Consider the following 25,211-nt stretch of genomic DNA (forward strand, 5'->3'; position numbering starts at 1 on the left):
CGCTTTTAAATGAATGTCAACTCCTAATGGGTTCAGTTTCTGGGCAGCATTCTTTCCCGCCTTCTCGGAGTTGAGGTGAGGATTTAACAATCAACATTCTCTCTCCAGTGCCTCAATCTTTTTCTTTCCTGTTCTCTCCTCTCCTCGGCTCTATTTCCTTCCCCAGTCTGTCGTTTCTCTCGGGTGGTTGCCTCGCTTTCTCCCTCTTTGCCTGTTCGCCCCTTTGATCCTTTCTTTCTATCCCTTATTCCCAGAAGCTCCAGAAAATACCTCCTTTTTTCCCCCCTTTGCACGTCACTTCCCTCCCTTCTCCCATCTCCTTCTCCTAGTCGGTGAGAGTGAGTTCCCCACTAGAGGCCAGCACTTTCTCAGTTTCGTCCCTCCAACCGGCGCGCAGAACTCGGAGAGAAAGAAGGGAAAAAAAGAGGAGAAAGAGAGAGCGAGGGGGGGTTGGGGGGGGCGGGGAAACAACAACCCCGGGGCCTAGAGCGCAGAGGCCCGGGAGCGGCGTCGTCATGGCAACGGGCGCCGGCAGGAAACGAGGGACGCGCGGGAGGGAGGAGGGGTGGGAGGAGGGCGCCGAGGGGAGGGGAGGGACGGGGGAGGGGTCCGGCTGCCCCGGAAGCACCTCCCCGCCAGCCCCCTCCTCCAGCCCGGCCCGCAGCCCCCGGCCTGCAGCCCCCACCCTCTCGGCCCGGCAGGAAGTGACAGGCCCGGAGCGAGCCCCGGAGGCCTGGCAGAGCCGCGGCCGGGCCCGCACCCGGAGCGGCGGGAGGGGCGGGGAGCCGCGGCCGCGCCGGGCACCTCCCACCCCGCCCTCGGCGCCCCCGCCCCTCCAGGAAGGGGAGGAGGCGAGGGGAGCCCGCCGCGGAGGCCGAGCGAGCCCCCCGCCCGGCCCGGCGACTGGGGACCCCGGCACATGAGGTGGACGCCCCCCGGGAGCACTTCGGTGCGGAGCCGGGCGCGAAGGTAACCGGGCGGCCGCGGGCTGGGGAGGGGCAGGACCTCTGGGGGCTTGGCTGCGCGGGGATGTTTCTTCAGCCACCTCCGTCTGTGTAACGCCCCAGGTACCTCCCCCAGTTTCTTTCCCTGCCTACCTCTAGCGCTGAGCTCTGCGGTCCTTCGGCTCTGTCTGTCCAAGTCTTCTTGCTATTCATTGCGCTGCGCTTCACGCCGTGTGTCCGTCACCCTAGTTGCTTCTGACTGCTCATTTTCTCATTCATTTTTTCCTTCTCTGACTTTGGTTCTCCCATCCAAGCCTGCTGTCTAGTAATCTCCCTGCTTTGGATGGTCCGCTTGGTGCCTCGGTCTCCCAGTTCCTTGACTTCTGTCTGTCCTTCTCCTGCTTGGCTCCCTGCTATCAGTAAGCACATCTCCCAGCTCACTTGGGTCAGTTCACGCCTGGCACCGCTCTATCTGCCCCCTTCCCTCGGTGTCTTTGATTCCTCTTTGGAACCTCATTTTCATCAGGGTTCTGTATACAGCGAGCACCCGTGGGCGCTTACTTATTATCCCTGTTCTTCAGATCACTTCCATTTCTTTGGCACAGCCTTACTCCCAACCACCCCCTTCTCCTGCCGCCCTTCCTATGCCCGGTACTTTATACAAGACGGAGTTTTATGTTTAGGGAAATTTATTCCCTCCAACTCTTGGCTCAATGGGCCCAGGATCCGGTCCACTTCACTATCCTTTTCTAGCTCCCCGCCAGAGGTCCGTCCTAAACCAACCCAACCCAACCCAATCCAGTCCATACACACCCAACTACTACGGTTCAGGGTGACCACAGTTGAGCTATTGTGGGGACCTCCGTGGATCAGCTTCTTGCTCTTTCTCTTCTGGCATGATTCTGAAAATGTAAATTCACTGTGCCTCCCAAACTTTTGGTTGTTTTCATTTTCTCTACTTAATTTTGCAGTCCCAACATTGATCACAGATGAACAGATTTACGTGGCTGAGATCCAGGAATCCTACTCTTGATGTCAGTTTCTCCTGATTTTATTCCCTAAGCTGGTCCCTTTCCATCTCTATTTTCCTCTCACACTCTGAAAAAAAATTACTCCGACTTCCATTTTAGGATCCTGCAGTTTATTAGCACTTCCCCCTATGAATGTAGGAATTAATGTATCCTCCAGCTAGTAAAGGGGACTCCTGTCTCTGAGTCCAGTGAACTAAGTCCATCATTGATCTCTATATACAACTCTGCCATGCTGCCTCTAATCCTTACCCACTTTTTTTTTCTTCACATGCTGATAATGAGGATTCATGGGTCTGTATCTGTTGAGTGCTTTGATATTTTGGCGAAAGATGTGGGAGAAGGTAACCGGAGTTGAGTTGAGGCTGATAGGATTTCCCCTGTGTACTTCGTGGGTTATATCCATGTTTGCAGTGACATTTGCCACACCTACAGAGATGGGTAGAGTACTTGGGGGATGATGATGCGATCAGATGATGCCCTGAATGGAATACTGAGAAATCTCCCTAACTCTGTTTCCGGGGCCAAACGGTTTGATTTTGTCTCCCTTGTTTTGTTTTGGATGTAATCATTATGATCAGTCCATTTTAATAAAACTGTTGACAGGCCTTAGCAGAAATTCTGGTTTGATGTTTACATTCCTAAACCAAATAGTGCTTTGCTGACCTAACGTTTCTAGTGGCCCCGTGCCTCAGAGGTAGAGAATATAGTGTCCAGGCTTAACAAAAGAGAGAGAGAGAAAAAAAATAAGAATGAACCAAAAAAAGCCATATGGTCATTTAGTGCTGTTTAGAGGCCTATTTCTTATTTCTCATCTCCTGTCTCGTTGCTTGGTTCTTAGCACTGTTTTCATGTCTGTTTGCAAATTTTATCGTAGACCTCCCCCCTCACCCCGCCCCCCGCAGCGTAAATTCTGACTGCTTAATTAAGTGCACCAAAAAGTTGAATCTTACTTTTTTGAAGATTTTCATTGCTGTGTATTTAATCTGTTTCATACGTGGGAGTCCATTTGTGAAAATGATACAGTACATTCAACTGTGAAGATTTTTCTACAAATGGGGAAACTGAGGTATAAGCAGGGAAAGTGACATGCCCAGTGTGTGATTAATAGTAGCCTGAGCCGGAACCAGGAAGCTATTTGGGCTGTAGCCCAGTTCTACCTGCTGGTTTGTTTGTTTGTTTCAAGTTTTATTTATTTAAGTAATCTCTGCACCCATCCTTAAGCTCCGAACTCATGGCTTGACTCATGACTCAAGAGTCTGCATGGTCTTCTGAGTGAGCCAGCCAAGGGCCCCTCTGCCTTCCAGTTTTCTGACCTTCCATGATGCATTTAACATATCTGTATCTCAAGCCCCTCCTCCATAAAATGAGGACAATAAATATCAAACCCAATGACACTGCCTTAAGCACAGATTTTTTTGTTTGAGGAGGTAGCATGTGTTCATGTAAAAGACCTGATACTTCCTAGCACAACTTTAACCTCAGAAAACCTCCTTTCTGCAGTGATAATATGGGGATAATCCTGTTTACCTTAAAGCTCTGTGAAAAATAATGGAGATGAAGAGCTAGTCAGTGAGAGGAGGCACCTGGCGGCTTCTCAGTGCCTGGTGACCATTGTTAAGATGATGCTGATAATGACGTTGAGGATCCAGGCAAAAAGGAGATAACTGTTAAGTGGCTTGCGGGAATGTAAGGTAGCCTTAGCCTTAGGAGTCTTGAATTCTAGCCATTTGCTAGTTAGTGACAGTCCCAAGGGACTATGTAAAGGTTTCTTTTGAGACATCGTGTAGCTTCAAACGATGGTATGGGGAACATATGGTTGTGTATGTTGTAGATTTGGGAATTCTCAAAAACCCAAGGAATCATGGCTACTGGAAAGAAGAGGAAGAGTCTTCGATAGCTTGAATAATAACAAGAAATAATAGCGTGAGATCCGGTGTAAATTTTAATCCTTCGCTACTTTCCTCTAGGTCTTGAGTTAGAGCGCCGGCTTTGGGGACCCTGGGCCAGTATCATGGAGACGGAGAGCGAGCAGAACTCTAACTCCACCAATGGGAGCTCCAGCTCTGGGGGCAGCTCTCGGCCCCAGATAGCTCAGATGTCGCTGTATGAACGGCAAGCAGTGCAGGTGAGGCTCAACTCGGAGGGGCTGTGATCTGTGAGTCTGGGCTTGGGGTAGGCACGGGTGCTGGGGGGAGAATTGCTCTTAGCTCCTTTTCAGCAAACCGGGGCAGTTGGATTAGGTGACAACTAATGCCCCTTCCAGCCCTGAGAATCTTAGGGGTTTATAACAGTTTGACCAAGCAACCAGAGAATGAAATTCAGTCTTTAAACCATGGATTTGTATATCACTCAGTTCATGTAGCTAGATTCTGACTACCCACTTCTCTTTGTGGACTGTCAGGTTTTTAATATTTGGTCTTTCTTGTCAATCACCCTGAGTAATGGAAGTTTGAGACTCAGAGTTTTATTTTTTGATAAATAGTAGAATTCCACATTAAAAAAAAATCTGCCTGGGAACGGGGCATTTTACGTAAAAGAGCTTGGTTGCTAGAATAACTATGCACATCATAAGAATAGTTCTAATTATTAAAGAATAAGAATACGGTAATATCCCAAAGTCAATACTAAAACTGCATTACCAGTAACATCCTTATAATGCCAGCTGTTGGAAAATTGTACTAATAGAATCTTTCACAAGCCCCCGTTTGCTCTCTTTTTCATCATTTTCAACTGCTTGGGGCTCTCTCACCGTTATTGTATCCCTAGCGTATGGTCTCTTATTTTTTTTTGTTCTCTTTAGTTTTTCTTCTTATTTTTGTTTTATTTATTTATTTATTTATTTATTTATCTATTTATTTATTTAAGTTTATTTATTTATTTTGAGAGAGAGAGGGTGGGAGAGAACTGGGGAGGGGCAGAGAGAGAGAGAGAGAGAGGGAGGGAGGGAATCCCAAGCAGGCTCTGCGCTGCCCGTGCAGAGCCCGACGCGGGGCTGCATCTCACGAACCGTGAGATCGTGACCTGAGCCGAAACCAAGAGTCAGATGTTCAGCCCACTGAGCCACCCAGGTGCCCCTTTGTTTATTTATTTGTTTCAATAAGCTCCACGCCCCAATCTGGGGCTTGAACTCGCAACCCTGAGACCAAGAGTTGCATGCTCTATACGTACTGAGCCAGCCTGATGCCTCTTCTTTTCTTTTCATTAATTGTTTTCAACTTGTCCAGCCCTCGCTCTTTTCCTTACTACATCGCATGCTTCTCCACATTCCATTCTGGGAATTAAGAGTTCATGTGAGTTACACTGCTTTGCTTGTCTTTACCTACAAGACTAGAGCATGACAGAATTAATTGTTTCTCTATTTTTTGAAGACTGTGTGAACTTCCTAGTTCTCCTGTAAAAAGGGGCAACTCCGAAGGTTGTTGATTTCGCCACACTCCCCCTCTTCTTTTGTTTCTCTCCTCCTTAAACCTCCCTTTCCGAGGATCGCAGTCATTTGCATAGAATAGGAGTAACAAGGGATTCTTTTCTGAGTGGGTTGGGTTGATCCTCTCTTTTTCCTCTTAGGCTCTGCAGGCCCTGCAGCGTCAGCCCAACGCGGCTCAGTATTTCCACCAGTTCATGCTCCAGCAGCAGCTCAGCAATGCCCAGCTGCATAGCCTGGCCGCCGTCCAGCAGGTGAGAGGTCAGCAGCCGGCTGGCCCAAGAGGGAGGGGGTAGGTGCTCCAGGTGGATAGGGGCGTACCGCCTCCTCCACTAAGTCCGGGTGGCAACAGTGTCTTTTCTGCCTCCTGCCCTCCAGGAGGAGGACGAAGGGATCTCAGTCTCTGGGGTTGCAGTAGGAGCTGGGAGATAGAATGGCTGTGTTCTCGAACTGCGCTGTCCCGTATGGCGGCCACCAGCCGTGTGTAGCTAGTGAGCCCTTGACAACAGGACTAGTCCAAATGGTAACATTATGGATCGCAAGGTCTTCGAGTGGAAAAAAAAAAAGTAAACTGTCTGAGTGGTTTGTTTCTCTTGGTTATACGTTGAAATGAGAGATAGCGGCTTAAGTAAAATCAAAGCTTATTTTGTATCTTTTCGCTTTTCGAAAAGCATGCGTCCTAGAAAATTATATATGTGGCTCGCATTATATTTGTGTGGGACAGCCGCGGACCAGACCTGAGAGTGACTCTTGATACGATCTGATCACAGGTTCTTCCGCCTAAGAGAAAGTGGGAGGAGGAGGAGGAGGAGGACAGATTACTGGATCTCCCCCCCCCCCCCCCCTCCGGGGGAGTTACGTGGGAGTTATTAGGCTAGCGGTTGTGGTAATGCCAGCGTTATTGGGATAGCGAATATACTCTTCCTTGCTCTGTGGTAGTCTCTGGGTTCTTACCCGAAGTCTCGATTCCATTTTGCGCTGGCACTTAGAAGATTCCGAGTCTTCTCCTTCGTTGTCTCTGCTCTTTCTTGTTTCCTTTCCCCTCTAACAGGCCACGATCGCTGCCAGTCGGCAGGCCAGCTCCCCAAACAGCACTACACAGCAGCAGACTACCACCACCCAGGCCTCAGTGAGTACTGCCTCCTCCCACCAAGTGGCACCCTGTCCTGGGTCTTTGTCTCTGGGGTAAACAGCTTTGGGCAGCCAGTGGGGAGTGCTTATTGAGCCATTAATAGTATTCATCGCTCTGACGTAGAGAATGTCAGTAAAAGGGAAATAACTGACTTGAATCTATATAGGACCCTTAACGAGGAGGTCTAAGAGAGGAGGAAGAAAATCCCCGGGGGGAGAAGAGGAGATAACAAAGGGAAGGGACTGATCTCTGGACCCTTTCCTGAGATGTGAAGTCTGCTCCATTTTTGTTCCTTTCCCCTCCCAGCCGTTAATGCCAGTGGGTAGGGACTGGCTTCTTTACTTTGGTAATACCCTACAGTAGCTGGGATGACGGTTATGGATGGGAAAGTGTTATTCATTCCCGCCCCCCCCCCCCCCTCCGTTCTGAAAATGAGATATTCTGCTCTTGACTGTGTCACTCTGAATTGCGTCCATGGTGTATGTTTCCTTTGACCCCCTCCCAAAGCCTTAGCCTGGTTCCTCTCTGTACCACGCAGATCAATCTGGCCACCACGTCGGCCGCCCAGCTCATCAGCCGATCGCAGAGTGTGAGCTCTCCCAGTGCTACCACTTTGACCCAATCTGTGCTACTGGGGAACACCACCTCCCCACCTCTCAACCAGTCTCAGGCCCAGATGTATCTACGGGTAAGCCACCAACACGACCACCATCGTTCCGGGGCATAACTGTGAGTGGCCCTGGCAAACAAAGACTTGAGTGAAAGCTATTTTACTTAATTACGGTTACCCCGATATGTTAAGACACACTGATCTGCCTCCTAGGCCTTACTTATGTGTAGAATTGATGCTCAGTATCCACGGGTAGCCTGCAGATTACATCGAGATCCTAAGTTAGATGTTCGCCTTAACATTTGACTCAAGGAGCGTCACGTGTAGTCCAGTCGTTAAACCTGTGGCTCAAGTACACAAACTAAGTGTTATCTCTTAGCCTGTCTACCTACTATATACATAAATACTTGTTCTGAAATCCTCATTGTCTCAACGTCTTTGATGTTTGACTCTTTGATATCAATCTGTAGTTTTATGTACATTCTAGGTTTCCTTCTGGATGACTCATCGCATATGGAGAATAAGGGTCTCCTGGGTTGGTGTGGAAAGGGGCAGGGCTTAGCAGTTTCGTATCTTCTGTTTATTTTGTCTTGTGGTCCTTCCCTTCCGTTTCTTCTGTCTTTCTTCTTTCCCTCTTGTTCTCTTTCCTTTGCTCTTCCTCTTCCTCCTCTCCTTGCCAGCCACAGCTGGGAAACCTATTGCAGGTAAACCGGACCCTGGGCCGGAATGTGCCTCTAGCCTCCCAGCTCATCCTGATGCCTAACGGGGCGGTGGCTGCAGTCCAGCAGGAGGTGCCATCGGCTCAGTCTCCGGGAGTCCATGCAGATGCAGATCAGGTCAGTGGCAACCACTTGACCTGGGGATGGGCACTGGGGAGGATGAAGGGAACGACCACAGACCAGGGCCTGCCCTGCTACCCCATTACTACTTCTCAGGATTCTTTTCTCCTCCCCTTTTCTTAGTTTCTATAGAACTTGAATCCCTTATAGCCGATGAGTTACTCGAGTTAGGAAGGGAAGTAGATTTGACTGAAAACAGCCCTGTGGATCTGGGAAGCCTGTTCTCATCCCAGGGTAGATTTCCTTACATTCTTTTAGCCCTCTGTGGCTCAGTTTTATTCAGGAAGTCTTAATTCTCTTTCTTTGCAGTATTCTCTTCAAGATAAGGGAATCCTGCAGTTAGCTAGATGTGAAGCCAGCCTGGCTGAGTTGCTGAAAGAACGTTTGATTCCTTCTCTTCATGAGTTACGGTAGCTGCCCACTTTCGGCAGTGTGTTTCTACTCGCTGTGTGCCCAGTAAAGTCTTCCTCACCCTTGCTCCCCGTGCCTTATCCCCAAAATACGTATATTTATTTCGAGCATGAAGCTTTTGCTTCTTATGGATGGAATACCCACTGGGATCTCACAATCACTTTTTTCTTTCTCTTAGTTTGTCAGCAAGTAAATAGTGAGCTTGAGCTCTTTCTACTGATGTGCTCAGAAATATACTAGAGACTTTGGAAGATTGGAAAGCAATACAAGTCAAGTCTTCAAAGATCTTAGAGAACAAAGAAGTGCGAAGTAGATGGTACTAACTTGGAGGGACACATGAGTTTAGAGAAGAGTTGGCCGCATTCCTTCTCGGGGACTCTGGGGATACCTGAGTAGATTCTTAAAGGATGGATAGGATTTGATTCAGAGCAAGAAGAAAACTGAGAGAGAACAGGGTGTGTAAAGGCATAACTCCTATATGTGCCTGAGTTGGGGATGAGTGGATAAAGTGGAGACAACAGACCTGATGGCAGAAAAGGTCAATGGCAGGGAGAAGTCTGAAAAGTACCTTCATAGGTAGCAGGGGTCATGGCTGGCTGTTGAACAGCAGATTAATAGGATAAGGACAGTATTTTGGAAAGAATTTTCTAGGAACATGTACCTGGAGAAGAAAGAGAAATTAAGGAACCTAGGAAGAGGGGCGCCTGGGTGGCTCAGTCGGTTAAGCGTGTGATTTCGGCTCAGGTCAGGATCTTACGGTCCGTGAGTTTGAGCCCCATGTTGGGCTCTGTGCTGACAGCGTGGAGCCTGGAGCCTGCTTTGGGTTCTGTGTCTCCCTCTCTCTCTGCCCCTCCCCCATTCATGGTCTGTCTTTCTCTGTCTCAAAAATAAGTAAACATTAAAAAAAAAAAATTAAAAAAAAAAAAGGAACCTAGGAAGAGATTCTTGGGAGTCATTCAGTCACTAGGGTAAGACCTTTGTTTTAGACTATGGTAACAGCAGGGGGGTCCGAGGCTGAGGTTGTGACTTCGTATCCAGTTTTTTCATTTATCCGTCTATTTATTCATCAGATATTTGAGTGTCAGTATGTGGGGGGACAGAGTAGTGGTTGAAGACGTGAACTGATATTTGGGTCAGAATGCAAGTCCATGACTTACTGTGTGACCCAGGCAAATGACCTAATACATTTTTGCCAGTTTCTTCTTCCATAAAATAGCTGTTGTTAAATACCTACCTCAGGTTGTGTTGAGGGTTTAAATGAGTTGTCGGTGTAAGTGCTCGAGCAGTGCCTGGATGCGGTGAGTGTTGAGACTGTTGGCTGTCATTACTATGTATCAGATATCCCCTGCCTTGTATGCCCAAGAAGATCATGAACATTGGACTGTTAGGGATCGCAAATCACTGAAGCACCAGACATTATAAACAAAGAATCACCTGGATGGTTTAATAAATAATTGATTCATGAGAAAAGCACGGAGTGCTCCGCAAACACAGGAAGAGACCTAATTTAGCCTTGGGATTGGGGTGGAAAGCAAGAAAGCCACCCTTGAGGGAGGTGTCTACCTGGAAGGAGAGTGGTGAAGACATGGGACACCTCATGTCCAAAGACCCTTTAAATCCAAAGAGGAGGGAAGGAGCTTTATACATGGGAGGAATTAAAAAAGATGGTGGGGACAGCGTTTGGGGTTTTTGGCTTTCTGCGAAGGGCGAGAGGACGCTGTGGAAGGATTTGAAATTTGGAAGTGACGTGGAGCGATTTGAGGTTTGTTCATTTGTGTGTTTCGAGATTACGTTGGCTCCTCACTGGTGAATAGACGGAAGTGGTGTCGGTGTGAATGTAAGGAGAACGACAGCGTTAGAACAGTCGGGGGGAAAGGTGGTGCTTGGATTGGGCAGTAACAAGGGAGAGGGACAGAAACGAACAGATTGGAGAAAAACTTGGAAGGTCTTTGAAAACGGAAAACTGATTCCGTGGATGGGGGAGTCGAGGGAATGCCAGAGATGAGGTCTGACACTGCAGTGAGGTGGCTGCTCGGGCTACTTAGGGGATGAAGAATGTTGGAGAAGGGGATTGAGGGTGAAGTTCACCCTTTTGGATATGCCGACTTCGGATGTGTTTGTGAGTCACTGGGTCACGAGGAGGTCAGCAGTTTTGTATATCTGGTGCTGGAGCTTGGAGGGGAGGTCTGTGAGTTGGAGATAAACGTTCAGGAGTAGTAGGCACATAGAACATTTGGGATTGCTTGGGGAAAGGTATGGGTTGACAAGAGAAAAGCGTTCAAAGATGGAGCCCTAAGGGTTAGGACAGTGCCTTAGAAAATGGAGCAGGTCACGGTCGAGTAGTGGGTGATGGACTGGCAAAGGGGAATAGGAGAGAGTGGCAGAGAAATAAGAAAATTTGGATTGTGTAGTGTCATTAAGACGGGAGCACAATGTTGGAAGAAGTGGTGAGAAGTCCTCTGTCAAATGCAGTAGAGAGGGCAAGAAAGATAGAATCACTAATAGGGATCGAGAACCATTTCAGTGGAGTTGGTGGGGGGTGGAAGTCAAAGTAGTATGACTTGAGGGATGGCTGGATAGTGAGAACAGGCACAGCGCATGTGAACAGTTACTACCGGGTTGGCAATAACAGGAAAGGAAGATGAAGCTGGGGTTGGGACAGTGGGGTTCGGTTGTGACGGGAGGCAACCGTTAGTGGAAAGGTTGAAGAGACTGGAAGGAATTGATAGACTAATCTCCTTGAGAAGGATGAGGGGTGGGGCCCTGACTGTGGGATTTGATAGGAGGGAGGAAGGGAGAGCAGGGAAAAAGGAAGTGGTGGGTGTTTATGAGGGGGACGTATAGGTTTGGTGATGGAGCTCATGGAGGGTGCTCGTAATGGTTTTATTGTCTCTGCAGGGGTGATGAGGAAGAGGGGGACGAGCAAGTGGTTCTGAGGTGTATAGGGAGACTAGGACAGTTTTATTTATTTAATATTTATTTATTTATTTTTGATTTTTTTTTTTTCCAACATTTATTTATTTTTGAGAGACAGAGAGAGACAGAGCACAAGCAGGGGAGGAGCAGAGAGAGAGAGGGAGACACAGAATCCGAAGCAGGCTCCAGGCTCTGAGCTGTCAGCACAGAGCCTGACGTGGGGCTCGAACTCCCGGACCGCGAGATCATGACCTGAGCTGAAGTCAGCCGCTTAACCAACTGCGCCACCCAGGCGCCCCAGACTAGGACGGTTTTAAGCAACCGTTATGGAAAGCTGGTTAGAAAAAAACTGTAGAATTGCCAGATCATATTAAGTGCCCCAGTGCCCAATCCTGATGATTCTTCTAAATCTCTTAAAATCTATCACTTCTTTACTGCTTGCCTGAACTCAGGTTCTTATTATTTTTTACCTGAATTACTGTACTAATTTTCTAATTGGTCTCTTGACTTCAGCCTTATCTACCTCTAAGCATCTTCCGTATTACTATCAGAATAAGGTTTTTTTTTGAGAGAGAGAGCGCATGCATGTGCGTGGGGGAGGGGCAGAGGGAGAGAGGGAGAGAGGATCTTAAGCAGACTCCTTGCACAGCATGGAGCTTGACGCGGGACTCTATCTCATGACGCTGAGATCATGACCTGAGCTGAAATCAAAGAGTAGGATGCTTAACCGACTGAACCACCCAGGTGGCCCCAGAATGAGTTTTTTTTTTTTTTAAGTTTATTTATTTTGAGATTTATTTATTTTGCACAAACAGGTGAGGGGCAGATAGGAGAGACAGAATCCCAAGCAGGCTCCGTGCCATCAGCACAGAGCCCGGTGCGGGGCTTGAACTCATGAACTGTGAGATCATGACCTGAGCTGAGATCAAGAGTCAGTCGTTTAACCTACTGAGCCACCCAGGTGCCCCAGAATAAGTTTTTTAAATAAGAAAATATGTGTTGTTACTAACATTATTTTAAATTGTCCTTCTGGTGTATCAGATTTGATAAATCACAATCCTTGGTTCATGATATCCTGTCAGCAATGGTCCATTCATGGTCCACTTTTATGTATTTTCTCAGTATGTTTTCATGATGTAATAAGCAATCCCCAGTTCCACCCACTGCCTGTCCCTATCCATGGTCACAATCATTCTTATTCCTAGGTCCATCCTTCCCTGTGTCCCTTTTTTTAATAGTTTTATTGTGCTTACATTTCTCAGAAGTACTTGTTATTATGGAAAATTTCACACTTCGGGAATAGTAAAAAACATGGAGCCCTATGTACCTACCAACCAGCTGCAACATTTGTCAACACATGGCCATTCTAGCCAGGCCCCTTCCCTCCACCTGTGGATTATTTAGAAGCAAATTCCAGATACCATAACTGATATATATATAATATATATATATTTTTATATATATAATATATATATATATATATATAATATATATATTTTTATATATATAATATATATATTTATATATATATAATATATATATTTTTATATATATAATATATATACATCAGATATATAATATACATATATATTTGAGATATATATATATCATATGTATATATTTACTTTGTAATTAAATTTAGAAAGTCTTTGGGTTGTATATAATTTTGGGGGAATACTTGTCCAGATCCGTCCATACTGTTGCATGCTGTTGTGTTTTATTAATATTGATTTCTATGTAGTATTCCATTGTGTGCATATACGACAGTTCATTCATCTTCTCTTCTGATAACGGTCACTTGGGTTGTGTCCAGGCTTTTGTTACCTGCGAAGAATGCTGCTGTGAACATTCTTAGACATCAGCAAGAGTTTCTCCTGCGGAATTCCTGGATTAGGGGCTGTGTGAATGTTCAACTTTATTTTTTATTTATTTATTTTCTTCCCAATTTTTACTTAAATTCTGGTTAGTTTTAACATATAGTGTAATACTGGTTTCAGGAGTTGAAGAATGTTCAACTACAGGATATGATGCCAAACTTTTCCAAAGTGTTTGTGCTGACTTACACTTCTATCAGCACCATTTATTTTATTTTTTTATTTTTAAATTTTGTTTTTACGTTTATTCATTTTTGAGAGACAGAGAGACAGAATACAAGTGGGGGAGGGGCAGAGAGAGAGGGAGATGCAGAATCCGAAGCAGGCTCCAGGCTCTGAGCTGTCCGCCCAGAGCCCGACGCGGGGCTCTACCCCATGAACCGCGAGATTGTGACCTGAGCCGAAGTCGGACGCTCAACCGAATGAGCCACCCAGGTGCCTTATGTCGGCACCATTTAAAAGAATGGTTTCAACTGTAGATTTGTGTCTGTGTATTCTGCTTAATATTCTTCAGTGGCTTCCTGTAATCTGTTAGGTGCTCATCATTCCTCTCTTCATATTTTGGAGTACTTACTATGTCAGGCACTGTGCTAGGTGCTAGAAATGGAACAGTGGAGGAGACAGATCAACTTTGCGAACCGAAGTTCAGACTCTCCTAATTTTAATATACCAAGCCCTTCATAATCTGGTACCTTTCTACCTTGCCAGCCTGAGCCTACCTTCCTAGCTTCATTTCTTGTCACTCCTTCTAACTTCCCCCGCACATAACGAAATATTTATAATTTCCAGAAATGCTGTGCTCTTTCTTGGCTTGATGGTTTTCCAAATGTTGTTACCTATATCTTCAAACCTCCGCCTTCACTCTTACCTGTCGAGTCTCAGGTCAAACAAAAGACTTTTAGGAAGTCTTCCCTGATCTCCCTGGTCTGACTCAGTCTTCCTTCTCTGTGTTCCCATGGCAGTTTGTGCATATCTCTGCATAGTATCCTATGGCTATTGGTGATTTTCTGGTCTTTTCTGGTGGAAAGTACTCATTAAGAGGAGGGATTGTGTGTCTTTCGTCCCTGCGTTTCCAGTATCCAACGTAGTACCTGAAGCATAGTAGGTATTTGGTAGATGTTGAAGGAATGAATGGAGAGCAAAGGGAAAATCTGAGACATTTTGAAGGAATAAATGAGTGAACTTGCTGATGGGTTTGATAGTGGATGAAGGAAACTGAAAATCAAATGTGATTTGAGTCCCTCCCTGAGTGACTGGAAGGACTTTCGTGTATGTAATTGACAAGGTGGGGGGTACGAGTTTTGAGGGGGGTTGGGGAATATCGGTGGCTATCCTCACTGCTACTGAATCATCATAGAAATCTTGACCTTAGTCCCTCCTGTCCCCCCCTTTTCAGTATATCTCTTTCTTCTTACCTTTCAGGTGCAGAATTTGGCAGTGAGGAACCAACAGGCCTCGGCCCAAGGACCCCAAATGCAAGGCTCTACTCAGAAGGCCGTTCCTCCTGGAGCCTCCCCTGTGTCTAGCCTCTCCCAGGCCTCTAGCCAGGCCCTAGCTGTGGCTCAGGCATCCTCTGGGGCTTCAGGCCAGTCCCTGAACCTCAGTCAAGCTGGTGGAGGCAGCGGAAGTAGCATCCCAGGGTCCATGGGTCCAGGTGGAGGTGGCCAGGCACCTGGGGGCTTGGGTCAGTTGCCTTCCTCAGGAATGGGTGGTGGTGGGAGCTGTCCCAGGAAGGGCACAGGAGTGGTGCAGCCCTTGCCTGCAGCCCAGACAGTGACTGTGAGTCAGGGAAGCCAGACGGAAGCAGAAAGTGCAGCGGCCAAGAAGGCAGAAGCAGATGGGGCTGGTCAGCAGAACGTGGGCATGAACCTGACACGGACAGCTACACCTGCTCCCAGCCAGACCCTCATTAGCTCAGGTAAGCTTGTCCCCTCTCGTAACGGCATCATTCTCTCAGAACTTGTTTGAAATCTTCAGAGTACGTTTCTTTGCCTTTTTTCCTGCTTCTCTTGGTCCTGGAGTAGTGGAAGGAAAGAAAATCGCATCAGCCTCGATCATATTCGTCCAGGGAGAGAGGGGGACTGGTAATAGAGCTAGATCGCGCCCTGTTTTCCACCAGGCAGCAATCAGTTTACAAACAATTGCTTCCTTCCCTTCTTAGGCCCTGAGTTTACCCACCCTACCCATTCATTTCCCCCGTTCTTACTGAATTGCCTCCTGTGTTGTAGGAGGTGTTAGGGATGTGTCTTTTTTTTTTTTAAGTTTATTTATTTTGAGAGAGAGAGCGAGAGTGCTAGCAGGGGAGGGGCAGAGAGAGGGGGAGAAAGAGGATCCCAAGCAGGCTCCGCGCTGGCAGCGCAGAGCCCGACTTAGGGCTCATTTATGAACCGTGAGATCACGACCTGAAACCGAAATCAAGAGTTGGACGCTTAACCGACTGAGCCACCCAGGTGCTTCAGGGATGCATCTTTGAAAAACAGAGGCCTTGTCCTCGTGGAGCTTAGGATTTAGCTTAAGGGATGACTTCTCCTCTCACTGTTTAATGATGATTAGTTGGACCAGCCAGGGTAGAGCGGAGCACTTCGGACTAGCAAGCAGAGCACAGTTTAATATAGTCACCTTGTGATCATCTGTATCAATGATAAGGGTAAAAAAAGAATAAATAATAGTAACCCCAAATGGTTTATACTTCTTTTATTTTTTAAGTTTTTTTTTTTTTTTCACTTTTTAAAAGATATTTGAGATAATGCGCCCGCAGGGGCATGTGAGTGGGGGAGGGGCGGAGAGAGACTCCCAAGCAGGCTCTGCCCGACATGGGGTTCGATCTCATGACAGTGAGATCACGATCTGAGCCGGTATCAAGGGTCGGACGCTTAACTGAGCCACCTGGGTGCCCCTGTACTTGCTTTTAGACTGTGGTTAGATAGAGTTAGATGTGTGCACCTTACTTGGTAAGGTTTATGTTTGCCTGCCTTGTTTCTAGCACTTTGGTTGTTGCTGTGTTGGGATGATTTACTTACAAAAAGTCAGGAGTTAATTATCGGCTGTATTACTAATATCTAGGTATTTACGTACCATAGCGCTTCTATTTCTAAAGGGCTTTTGTCTCACATACGCTCTCTGGACAATCTGGGAGAATATGGGGGTGGGGGGGTGGGATTGTCAGCTCCACTTGCAGGGGAGGAAACTGGGTAAAGTCAGAGATTATAGCTGCGACTCTTAAAGACCCCCACAGGTGGTGACCTAAACTGATGAGTCTGGAAAACCGAGGCATTCACCGGAAAATGTTGGTAATCTTTACCTCTGAGGACCTCCGTTCTTTCAGCGACTATTACGTCTTTCTCATGTGCCGGGCACTGGGCTGGGCTCTAGGGATGTAAAAAAAGTGAAGAAAGCGGGGACTCAACCCTTGAGGAGTCCAGTCCAGTCGCACAGAAGATGGGTCAGCCATTCTCCTTTGCTGAGTCCCACTAGCAGGATTTAGCATAGCAAAGGGAATAAAAGTTAGATGGATACAAGAACTTACCGAGGGCTCTCGAGTTCCTTCCTTGAGGTCCTTCATCCTAGACAGAGGTGGTAATGTCTGCCTCAGACGAAAGAGCGTGACCGAAGCGCTGTCTCGGGTCCGCCGCAGGTTAGATTTGCAGTCGCCGCGCAATACCAAGAGCAAGCGCGCTTTGGAAGGGTGGTTTTACTCTTCGTCGGTAACGAGGGTGATTTTCTGCTCCTCCCCTCCGTCCCGTTCGGGCGGTTCCTGCAGCCACCTACACGCAGATCCAGCCCCACTCCCTGATCCAGCAGCAGCAGCAGATCCACCTCCAGCAGAAACAGGTGGTGATCCAGCAGCAGATTGCCATCCACCACCAGCAGCAGTTCCAGCACCGCCAGTCCCAGCTCCTTCACACCGCCACGCACCTCCAGTTGGCCCAGCAGCAGCAGCAACAGCAGCAGCCGCCGCCGCCCCCGCCGCCGCCGCCACCCCCGCCGCCGGCCACGACTCTCACTGCCCCTCAGCCACCGCCGGTCCCGCCTACTCAGCAGGTCCCGCCTTCCCAGTCCCAGCAGCAAGCCCAGACCCTGGTGGTTCAGCCCATGCTTCAGTCTTCACCCTTGTCCCTCCCGCCCGACCCGACCCCCAAGCCGCCCATCCCCATCCAGTCCAAGCCGCCGGGAGCACCTATCAAGCCTCCTCAGTTAGGGGCTGCGAAGATGGCAGCCACCCAGCAACCACCACCCCATATCCCCGTGCAAGTCGTGGGCACCCGGCAGCCGGGGACAGCCCAGGCGCAGGCTCTGGGGTTGGCACAGCTGGCGGCCGCCGTACCTACTTCCCGGGGGATGCCCAGCACAGCGCAGCCTGGTCAGGCCCACTTGGCCTCCTCGCCACCTTCGTCGCAGGCTCCTGGCGCGCTGCAAGAGTGCCCTCCGGCCTTGGCCTCCGGGATGACCCTTGCTCCTGTGCAGGGGACGGCACACGTGGTAAAGGGTGGGGCTACCACCTCCTCACCTGTCGTAGCCCAGGTACCTGCCGCCTTCTACATGCAGTCCGTGCACCTGCCGGTGAGTGCCATCTGATGGTTTTGAGGGCACGGTCACCTTCCAGTGGGCCTGGGGCTCAGTGGAAACAGAGCTTAACTTAGGAGGGGAATGAAGAGAAGAAGGGAGCCTGGGTGGCTCAGTGAGTTGAGCATCCGACTCTTGTTTCGGCTCGGGTCACAATCCTCGGGTTGTGGGATCGAGCCCCGTGACGGGCTCTGCACTGAGCATGGAGCCTGCTTGGGACCCTCTCCCTCCCTCGCTCTGCCCCCCAACCCCACTCGCACTCTCGCACTCTCTCTCTCTCTCTCTCTCTCTCTCTCTCTCTCTTAAAAAAAAAAAAAAGTTGGAAAAGTTAAGATACTGATATTTATCATTTAACCTTAACTTCTTCATTGGAAGCCCCATCTCCCAATACAGCCACACTGGGGTTAGGACTTATGAACTGGGAAGGAGGAGACCACAAACATTCAGTCCATAACAAATCCATAATTCATACGTGTGAGTGAGTGAGCACGCGTGTGTGAATAAGTTACTGCATCAGTTGCTCTGTTAATCATCGTCTTGTTTCATCGGTGACCCTTATTTGTTACAAACCCTAAAACTGAAAAAGATACTGGTATTTGCTTCTTTTGTAAGGGAGACATTAATAGAAGGTTAAGGTACTGGTATTTATTCGTTCCTTTTGTAAGAGAGAGACATTAATGTATGTAATAGTCTGTACTTCATACTCCTGAGTTTGCTATTGAATTCATTCTGGGTTTTTGGATCTCTACTAAGTTATTACCAATTGGGGAATCTGGAAATGAGAAAATTTTCGCTGGTATTATGGGAGTAATTGAGGTTCTTTATGCTCCTTCACTCATATATCTTGATTTCTTTCCTGTTCTTCACTTGATAGAGCAAACCCCAGACATTGGCTGTCAAACGGAAGGCAGAATCTGAGGAGGAGAGAGACGATGTCTCCACATTGGGTTCAATGCTTCCTGCCAAGGCATCTCCAGCAGCAGAGAGCCCAAAGGCCCTGGAGGAGAAGAGCAGTCTTGGAGGTGAGTAGCTGACTTGTGCAGTGCAGAGATTAGAGAAATGTTCGGAGTGGGCCGAAAGATAAATCTGGTTCAGGAGAATACGGGAATACGGGCCTGAACTTGGATGAATGAGTGGATCCAAAAACAGGGACACCAGGGTGAATGCTCAGAGGTGAACGTGTATCATTGTGGAAGATCACACTGGCTTGGCGAACAGATGGGCCAGTTATGTCATCCCCGGTCTGCTCCTTAGTCTGTCTGTGTTTGTTTTCCAGAGAAAGCTGAACCAGTGACCGGTGTGAATGCTAATACTCCAAGCAGTGAACTAGTAGCCTTGGCTCCTGCCCCGTCAGCACCCCCTCCTACACTAGCCATGGTGTCCAGACAGATGGGTGACTCAAAACCCCCACAGGCCATCGTGAAGCCCCAGATTCTCACCCACATCATTGAAGGCTTCGTTATCCAGGAAGGAGCAGAGCCTTTCCCGGTGAGGGCAGGGCCATAAGGTGGGACTTTCAAGTGGAGACGTGGTCTGATTACTGTCTTTCCAAAGTCCGCTAAAATCAACGGTCTCAGAACTGTTTAATTACTAGAGAATGGTCCAGTTGTGTTGTGCGCGTAGTGAGTTGTGAAGGAAAAGAAGGAAGGGAAGTGGGAAGATTATGTGTAGACCAGAAAAAATGACAATGTTGGGAGAGGAGAAGAAAAGGAAAAAGCTGTTCATGTTTAGCTCCGCAAACTGGGTTGTATGAGAACGAAGAGACGTGTGGTGGAGAAGTTAAGGGACTTTTTCTAGGTTGCCAGCCCTTGCAGAACCAGGACCAGGATGCCGGTGTTCTGCGACTTTGGAATGCAGAGGACAGCCGAGGTAGAAACCTGTCTCCCAGGGGCTTATGGGAGAAGAGCCAGTTAGGCACTCCTGATTGTCCTCTTGAACAGGTTTCCTTGCACCAGGGTTGGGTTAACTCAGAAAACCAGGCAGAGACGGCTGAGAAACGCTGGGGAAAGCTATCGAGAAGCAGAAGGGAGTCGGGCTGACTTCCCTGTAAACTTTGTCTGGCACAGGTGGGTTGTTCTCAGTTACTGAAAGAGTCTGAGAAGCCGCTGCAGACCGGCCTCCCGACGGGGCTGAATGAGAATCAGTCAGGTGGCCCCTTGGGAGGGGACAGCCCATCGGCTGGTGAGTATTAATTTAGAGACCCATCTGGAGAAGGAAGCTCACGGAGATGTGTTTGACTCAGTGTAAAATAGTAATTATTTAAGGTGGGAATTATGTGAAGTCCATTCACACACAGCAACTATATTAAATACCAGATGTGTAGAATCATACAAGAGGAGTTCCAGAGGATTAGGGTAGTTTTTTCCAGCTAACCTCTTGAATTATTTACTGTAAGGATATATTTTTCAAAAGATCTCAAAGAGGAGACTTCTCCGACTTTGGCTCAGGTAATGAGCTTATGGTTTGTGAGCTCAAGCCCCGTGTGGGGCTCTGTGCCGACAGCTCAGAGCCTGGAGCTGCTTCAGATTCTGTGTTTCCCTCTCTCTCTGCCCCATCCCGGCTTGTTCTCTCTCTCTCTCTCTCTCTCTCTCTCTCTCTCTCTGTCTGTCTCTTGCTCTCTGTCTCTCAGAAATAAATAATAAAAACATTAAAAAAAATAAAATAGGATACTTTTTGTAAAAAAAATTTTTGTTTACTTTTGAGAGACATAGAGAGCGTGAGCGTGGAGTGGGGGAAGGGCAGAGAGAGCGAGAGAGAGGGAGAGAGAGGATCTGAAGCAGGCTCTGCACTGATAGCAGGGAGCCCGATGCTGGGCTTGAACTCTGGAACCGTGAGGTCGTGACCTGAGCTGAAGTTGGACGCTTAACCAACTGAGTCACCCAGGCACCTCTAGTTCTCCTTAGTCTAGATTTTATACATTAAGTACATTAAGGACTCTGTTTACATTTCCCCCACGGCTTTTGTAAACTGTTGTTGGGAGAGGGATCTTGTATCTTTGTAGTTAGTAATTAGTTCCTCTGTCCTGCTCGCTAATGCAGTCTTATCTGAAATCTGAGAGTATGTATTAGGATAAAGTTTGTCTTCGGGGCACCTGGGTGGCTCAGTTGGTTAAGCGTCCGACTCTTGGTTTAGGCTCAGGTCTTGATCACATGGTTCCTGAGTTCGAGCCCCGAATCGGGCTCTGCGCCGGTGGCGTGGAGCTCGCGTGGGATTCTCCCTCTCCTCTCTCTCTCTGCTTCTCCCCCACTCTTAAGCGCACTCTCTTTCTCAAAATAAATAAAGAAACGTTAAAAAAAACATTACAAGGAAAAAAAGGCCAAAGCTAGTCATCGAAAACGGAAACAGTCTGCCTTAAGTCCGAAGCCCAGGGACGTTCCTGAGGGACATACCTTTATGGTTTTGGATTCTGAACTTCAGTTTGTAGGGATTCTGACTTAGGTTGTGTAGCTCCGTGGGGGCAAACCCTGAGAGTGATTAGTCAACTGTGGGCCGCACGACGGTCTGAGCGGCAGCGGAACCGGTGACCGCTCTCCAGCGAGGCCTTGTTTTCCAGAGCTGGATAAGAAGGCGAATCTCCTGAAGTGTGAGTACTGTGGGAAGTATGCTCCCGCAGAGCAGTTTCGCGGCTCCAAGAGGTTCTGCTCCATGACTTGCGCTAAGAGGTACCACGGGCACCCCTTCCTCACCTTCTGCACCCGTTCCTCCGTCTAACAGGGCGCCCCCCCTTCCTTCCCTGGGATCATCTCACAGCTGATCGTTCAATGAGTCTCCTTGCCTGTCTGCTGGCCCGTTCGTCCCCGAGTCGGTTCTTAAGACACCGATTCACGTTTAGCGAAAGGTAGCAGGGTAGTCTTTGTAGCACCTTTGACGTCCGGCGCGTGCCCTGACCTGTAGGTATAACGTGAGCTGTAGTCACCAGTTCCGGCTGAAGAGGAAAAAAATGAAAGAGTTCCAAGAAGCCAACTATGCTCGTGTTCGTCGGCGTGGACCCCGCCGTAGCTCCTCTGACATCGCCCGCGCCAAGATCCAGGGCAAGCGCCACCGGGTGAGCTGCCGGTGCAGAGCCGGCTCCCTTTCAAGTGGTCCTTTTTCCTTGGTCCTCCCCTACCGGGCGATTCCTTTGCCCAGGTGAAAGACAGCAGGAGACCAGAACTCATTTTTGCATTGATTGCATCACTTGAAATTCCAAGAGATCCTGACCTCTGGTCTCCTTTCACCTGATGACTGGTTCATGTATCCATTAATCTCGACATTACATTTGGGGAAACCCAAATTGTTGGAAGAAGGGAGAATCGAGGAAGTGATAGCATATACTTGAAAGCGACTTGAGAGTGGGCTAGTGACTGGGCATTTGCAAACCAAGTGCTGTTTTTTCACTCGCGGTGATGCTAGGTTTTCCTCTCTGCCCAATTATTGGCTCAAACCCCAAATGGGGCAGGGGGACACCTCACGCCCCGTATTCATGATCTCACTGCTTTGGGATTCTCTCCTTAGGGTCAAGAGGACTCTAGCAGGGGTTCGGATAATTCCAGTTACGATGAAGCACTCTCTCCGACATCTCCTGGGCCTTTATCTGTGAGAACTGGGCATGGAGAACGTGACCTGGGGACCCCCAATACGGTACCACCGACGCCAGAATTACATGGCATCAACCCTGTGTTCCTGTCCAGCAATCCGAGCCGTTGGAGCGTAGAAGAGGTGTATGAGTTCATCGCTTCTCTACAAGGTACTGAGGATCTATCTGGCAGAACCCGGATCCCATATAGGTTTAGTTTCCTTAGGTCACCCAGTGTGGGCCTTCGTGACAGGGAACGTGACTGACTCTTAAGCAGTAGGGACTGAAGTACGGTATGATGAAGGCTCTACTCTTGATCATTGCCCAAGTTACTTGTCCACAGCCTGGTTTCTTAATTTCCTTCTGGGTTGATTGTCCTCAACTGTGTCAGCAGTCTTGCAGTGTTTGATTTTCACCTTCATGTTTCTTACCGATAATTTTTGGATAAAGTATATTTTTTGTGTGTGACTGTGATACCTGTCACGGATAGAAGACTTTTTCCCACTAAAGGGACTAGGAAATAAGGGGCCATTGTTAACTCCACACTCTTCAAGGCAGGATTGTTTATAAGCTACTCTGGAAAAAGGATGGTTTTCTCCAGAAAACAAAATCACTGTACCCGTTTTGCCATTTGTGTGAATTATGGGTCCTTAAGCAAAACTGCCACAAAGGCTCTGAACTTTGTTTTTTGCTATTATGAAAGAAAACAGGTCGATCTTGCTCCTTCCTTTTCCTCCTTGCTCAAGCTATTTGAATGAAGTTATTTCTATGATTGGACAACTTTGTCATTCTTCTTTTATCTGGGCTTTTTTAAATGTTCATTTTTGGGAGAGAAAGAGAAAGAGAGCGTGCAAGTGGTGGACAGGCAGCGAGGGAGAGAGAAGTTCCTAAGCGGTTTCCATGCTGTGTATGCAGAGTCAGACGGGGGGCTTGAACTCACGAACTGCGAGATCATGACCTGAGCTGAAATCGCGAGTCTGATGCTCAACCAACAGCCAGCCAGGGGCCCCGAGGCTTTTTGTTTTCATATTTATTTTTTTAATTTTTACTTAAAAAATTTTTAATGTTTATTTATTTTGGAGAGAGACAGAGCATGGGCAGGGGAGGGGCAGAGGGAGAGGGAGACACAGGACCTGAAGCAGGGCTTGAACCCACGGACCGTGAGATCATGACCTGAGCCCAAGTCGGATGCTTAACCGACTGAGCCACCCAGGCGCCCGTTTTCATCTTTAGTTTCTCCCTCGTATCCTCGGGTGCCCCCATGTGGTTTCTCATGTGTATTCCCCCCATTTCCTTCTAGGCTGCCAAGAGATTGCAGAGGAGTTCCGTTCCCAGGAGATTGATGGACAGGCCCTTTTATTACTTAAAGAGGAACATCTCATGAGTGCCATGAACATCAAGTTGGGCCCTGCCCTCAAGATCTGCGCCAAGATAAATGTCCTCAAGGAGACCTAAGGTGGCCCTCTCGCACACACGAGCCGAAGGCAGACACTCTCCACTGTCCAGGTTATAACCTGGTAGCAGCAGACTTTACAGGGAAGAAAGAGCTGTTCCAATTACGTAAATCTTCTGGAGAGGGGATTACCGAGACAGGGAAGAAAAGTGCAAGAATTGGTTGCTGGTGCTACATGGCGGCAGCTGTGACATTTTCTCCGGGTTCTACCTTCATTTTTAAAAGTTACGGTTCTCGCTTTTCTCACTTCCCCTGATCCAATCTTTATAAAAAGAGGCAGTCTAGAGAAGTAGGACTGCTCCGCCTTATCCTGGAGTGGAGTACGTAGCCAGGGCCTCAGCTCTCCGGGAGGAGGAATAGACCGTGTGGAACCGTAAGGAAGTGGGTGGAACGCGGGTGTGCCTCCGCAGCGGGAGAGCGAGGTGGGGTTTTTCTAGCTGGCGTGACACGAGCGGCAAAATCTGGCAGCCCCTCTCTTCCCTCTGGACCGCCTGGCCGTGGCCTGGGGTCTTTGTCGTCGCTCCCTCAGTACTGAACGTTTTCTCCTGCGTTCCTGGCAGGGTCACCAGCACCCGCAGAGACTCGGTGTCATTCTGATCCGCTGCAGGGGCTAAAAAGTGTTGGGCACGCGTGTGGCTGTCATTCTTTCCGCATCCCCATGCTCCCTTCAGTCTGTGTGTCTTCTACCCTCCCTTTCTTTTCAGTTCCAACTCTGCTCTGTCCTATAGCTTTATTCAAACAGGAGTGTGTGGGGCTGAGGTCAGGAGTGTAAGTACCTGCCTTAGGCGCTATTCCTTATACAACAAAAATATTAAATATTTTTTTCCTCCTCAGTAAAAGGATAAAAATTGGTCTCAGTTGTCTTACTCCATTCCAGTGTCTCTACCCTCTTCTTTCATACAAAAGACTAGGGCAAGTTGTTTGTTTGTTTTTTTAATCTTTTAAGTGTTTTTTTACAAAAGAATGTAGTTTCCTGTTTTTTTTTTTTTTGCATTTTTAAAACACCAGGTGTGGGGGAGGGATGCAAACAAATAACAAAAAAGATGTTTTTATAACATTATTTTCCCTGTTTTAGAAAGAAGAAAAAAAATCATTCCAAAAGTATTTAAAAGTCCAAAGATGAAATAATTTCATTTTCTTCCCTAAAGGCTATAAAAGGCCCCTGCCTGTTGACTCCGTCCTCTTGTGTCCAGTGGAGCCATGTTACTCTTCACTGGCCCAAGTTCACTATCACAGAAAGATCGGCCAGGCTTGTGGGCACATGGCCTAAACAAGAAAGTGGAAGCATCAGAGGATTCCAAACCTCCCCCCACAGAACTGCTGTGGGCAAGAAGGTCCTTCCCTGAGCCAGAAGGGACAAGCGCGGCAGCATTCCACACCCAGAGCACAGGATGGCAGAGCCCTAGATGTCCCACCTCTGCTTTCATTCCCTTTCCAGAAGATTTTGGGGGGTAGGGTTGGG

At 48.1% G+C, this 25,211-nt stretch overlaps 1 protein-coding gene across 4 annotated transcripts; it reads left to right on the forward strand.

The window, feature by feature from the left end:
* Nucleotides 1–856: 856 nt before the first annotated feature.
* PHC1 (polyhomeotic homolog 1) lies at nucleotides 857–24,600 on the forward strand. 4 transcript variants are annotated; one of them, XM_060658443.3, is made up of 16 exons: nucleotides 857–969; nucleotides 3,943–4,100; nucleotides 5,540–5,650; nucleotides 6,448–6,525; nucleotides 7,067–7,216; nucleotides 7,819–7,974; nucleotides 14,601–14,862; nucleotides 14,944–15,096; nucleotides 16,939–17,738; nucleotides 18,616–18,763; nucleotides 19,018–19,229; nucleotides 19,808–19,922; nucleotides 21,295–21,403; nucleotides 21,636–21,786; nucleotides 22,236–22,467; nucleotides 23,597–24,600. In XM_060658443.3, the coding sequence occupies exons 2-16, from the start codon at nucleotides 3,987–3,989 to the stop codon at nucleotides 23,749–23,751; spliced, it is 2,946 nt and encodes a 981-aa protein (XP_060514426.3). In that variant the 5' UTR covers nucleotides 857–969; nucleotides 3,943–3,986; the 3' UTR covers nucleotides 23,752–24,600. The 4 variants fall into 4 exon arrangements, with proteins under 4 accessions (XP_060514426.3, XP_060514424.3, XP_060514425.3 ...); XM_060658441.3 differs by having other exon boundaries at nucleotides 14,601–15,096; XM_060658442.3 differs by having other exon boundaries at nucleotides 7,843–7,974; nucleotides 14,601–15,096.
* The last annotated feature ends 611 nt before the right edge of the window (nucleotides 24,601–25,211 follow it).

This window comes from Panthera onca, chromosome B4 (genome assembly GCF_046562875.1).
Source record: "Panthera onca isolate mPanOnc1 chromosome B4, mPanOnc1 haplotype 2, whole genome shotgun sequence".
Taxonomy (NCBI): Eukaryota; Metazoa; Chordata; class Mammalia; order Carnivora; family Felidae; genus Panthera; species Panthera onca.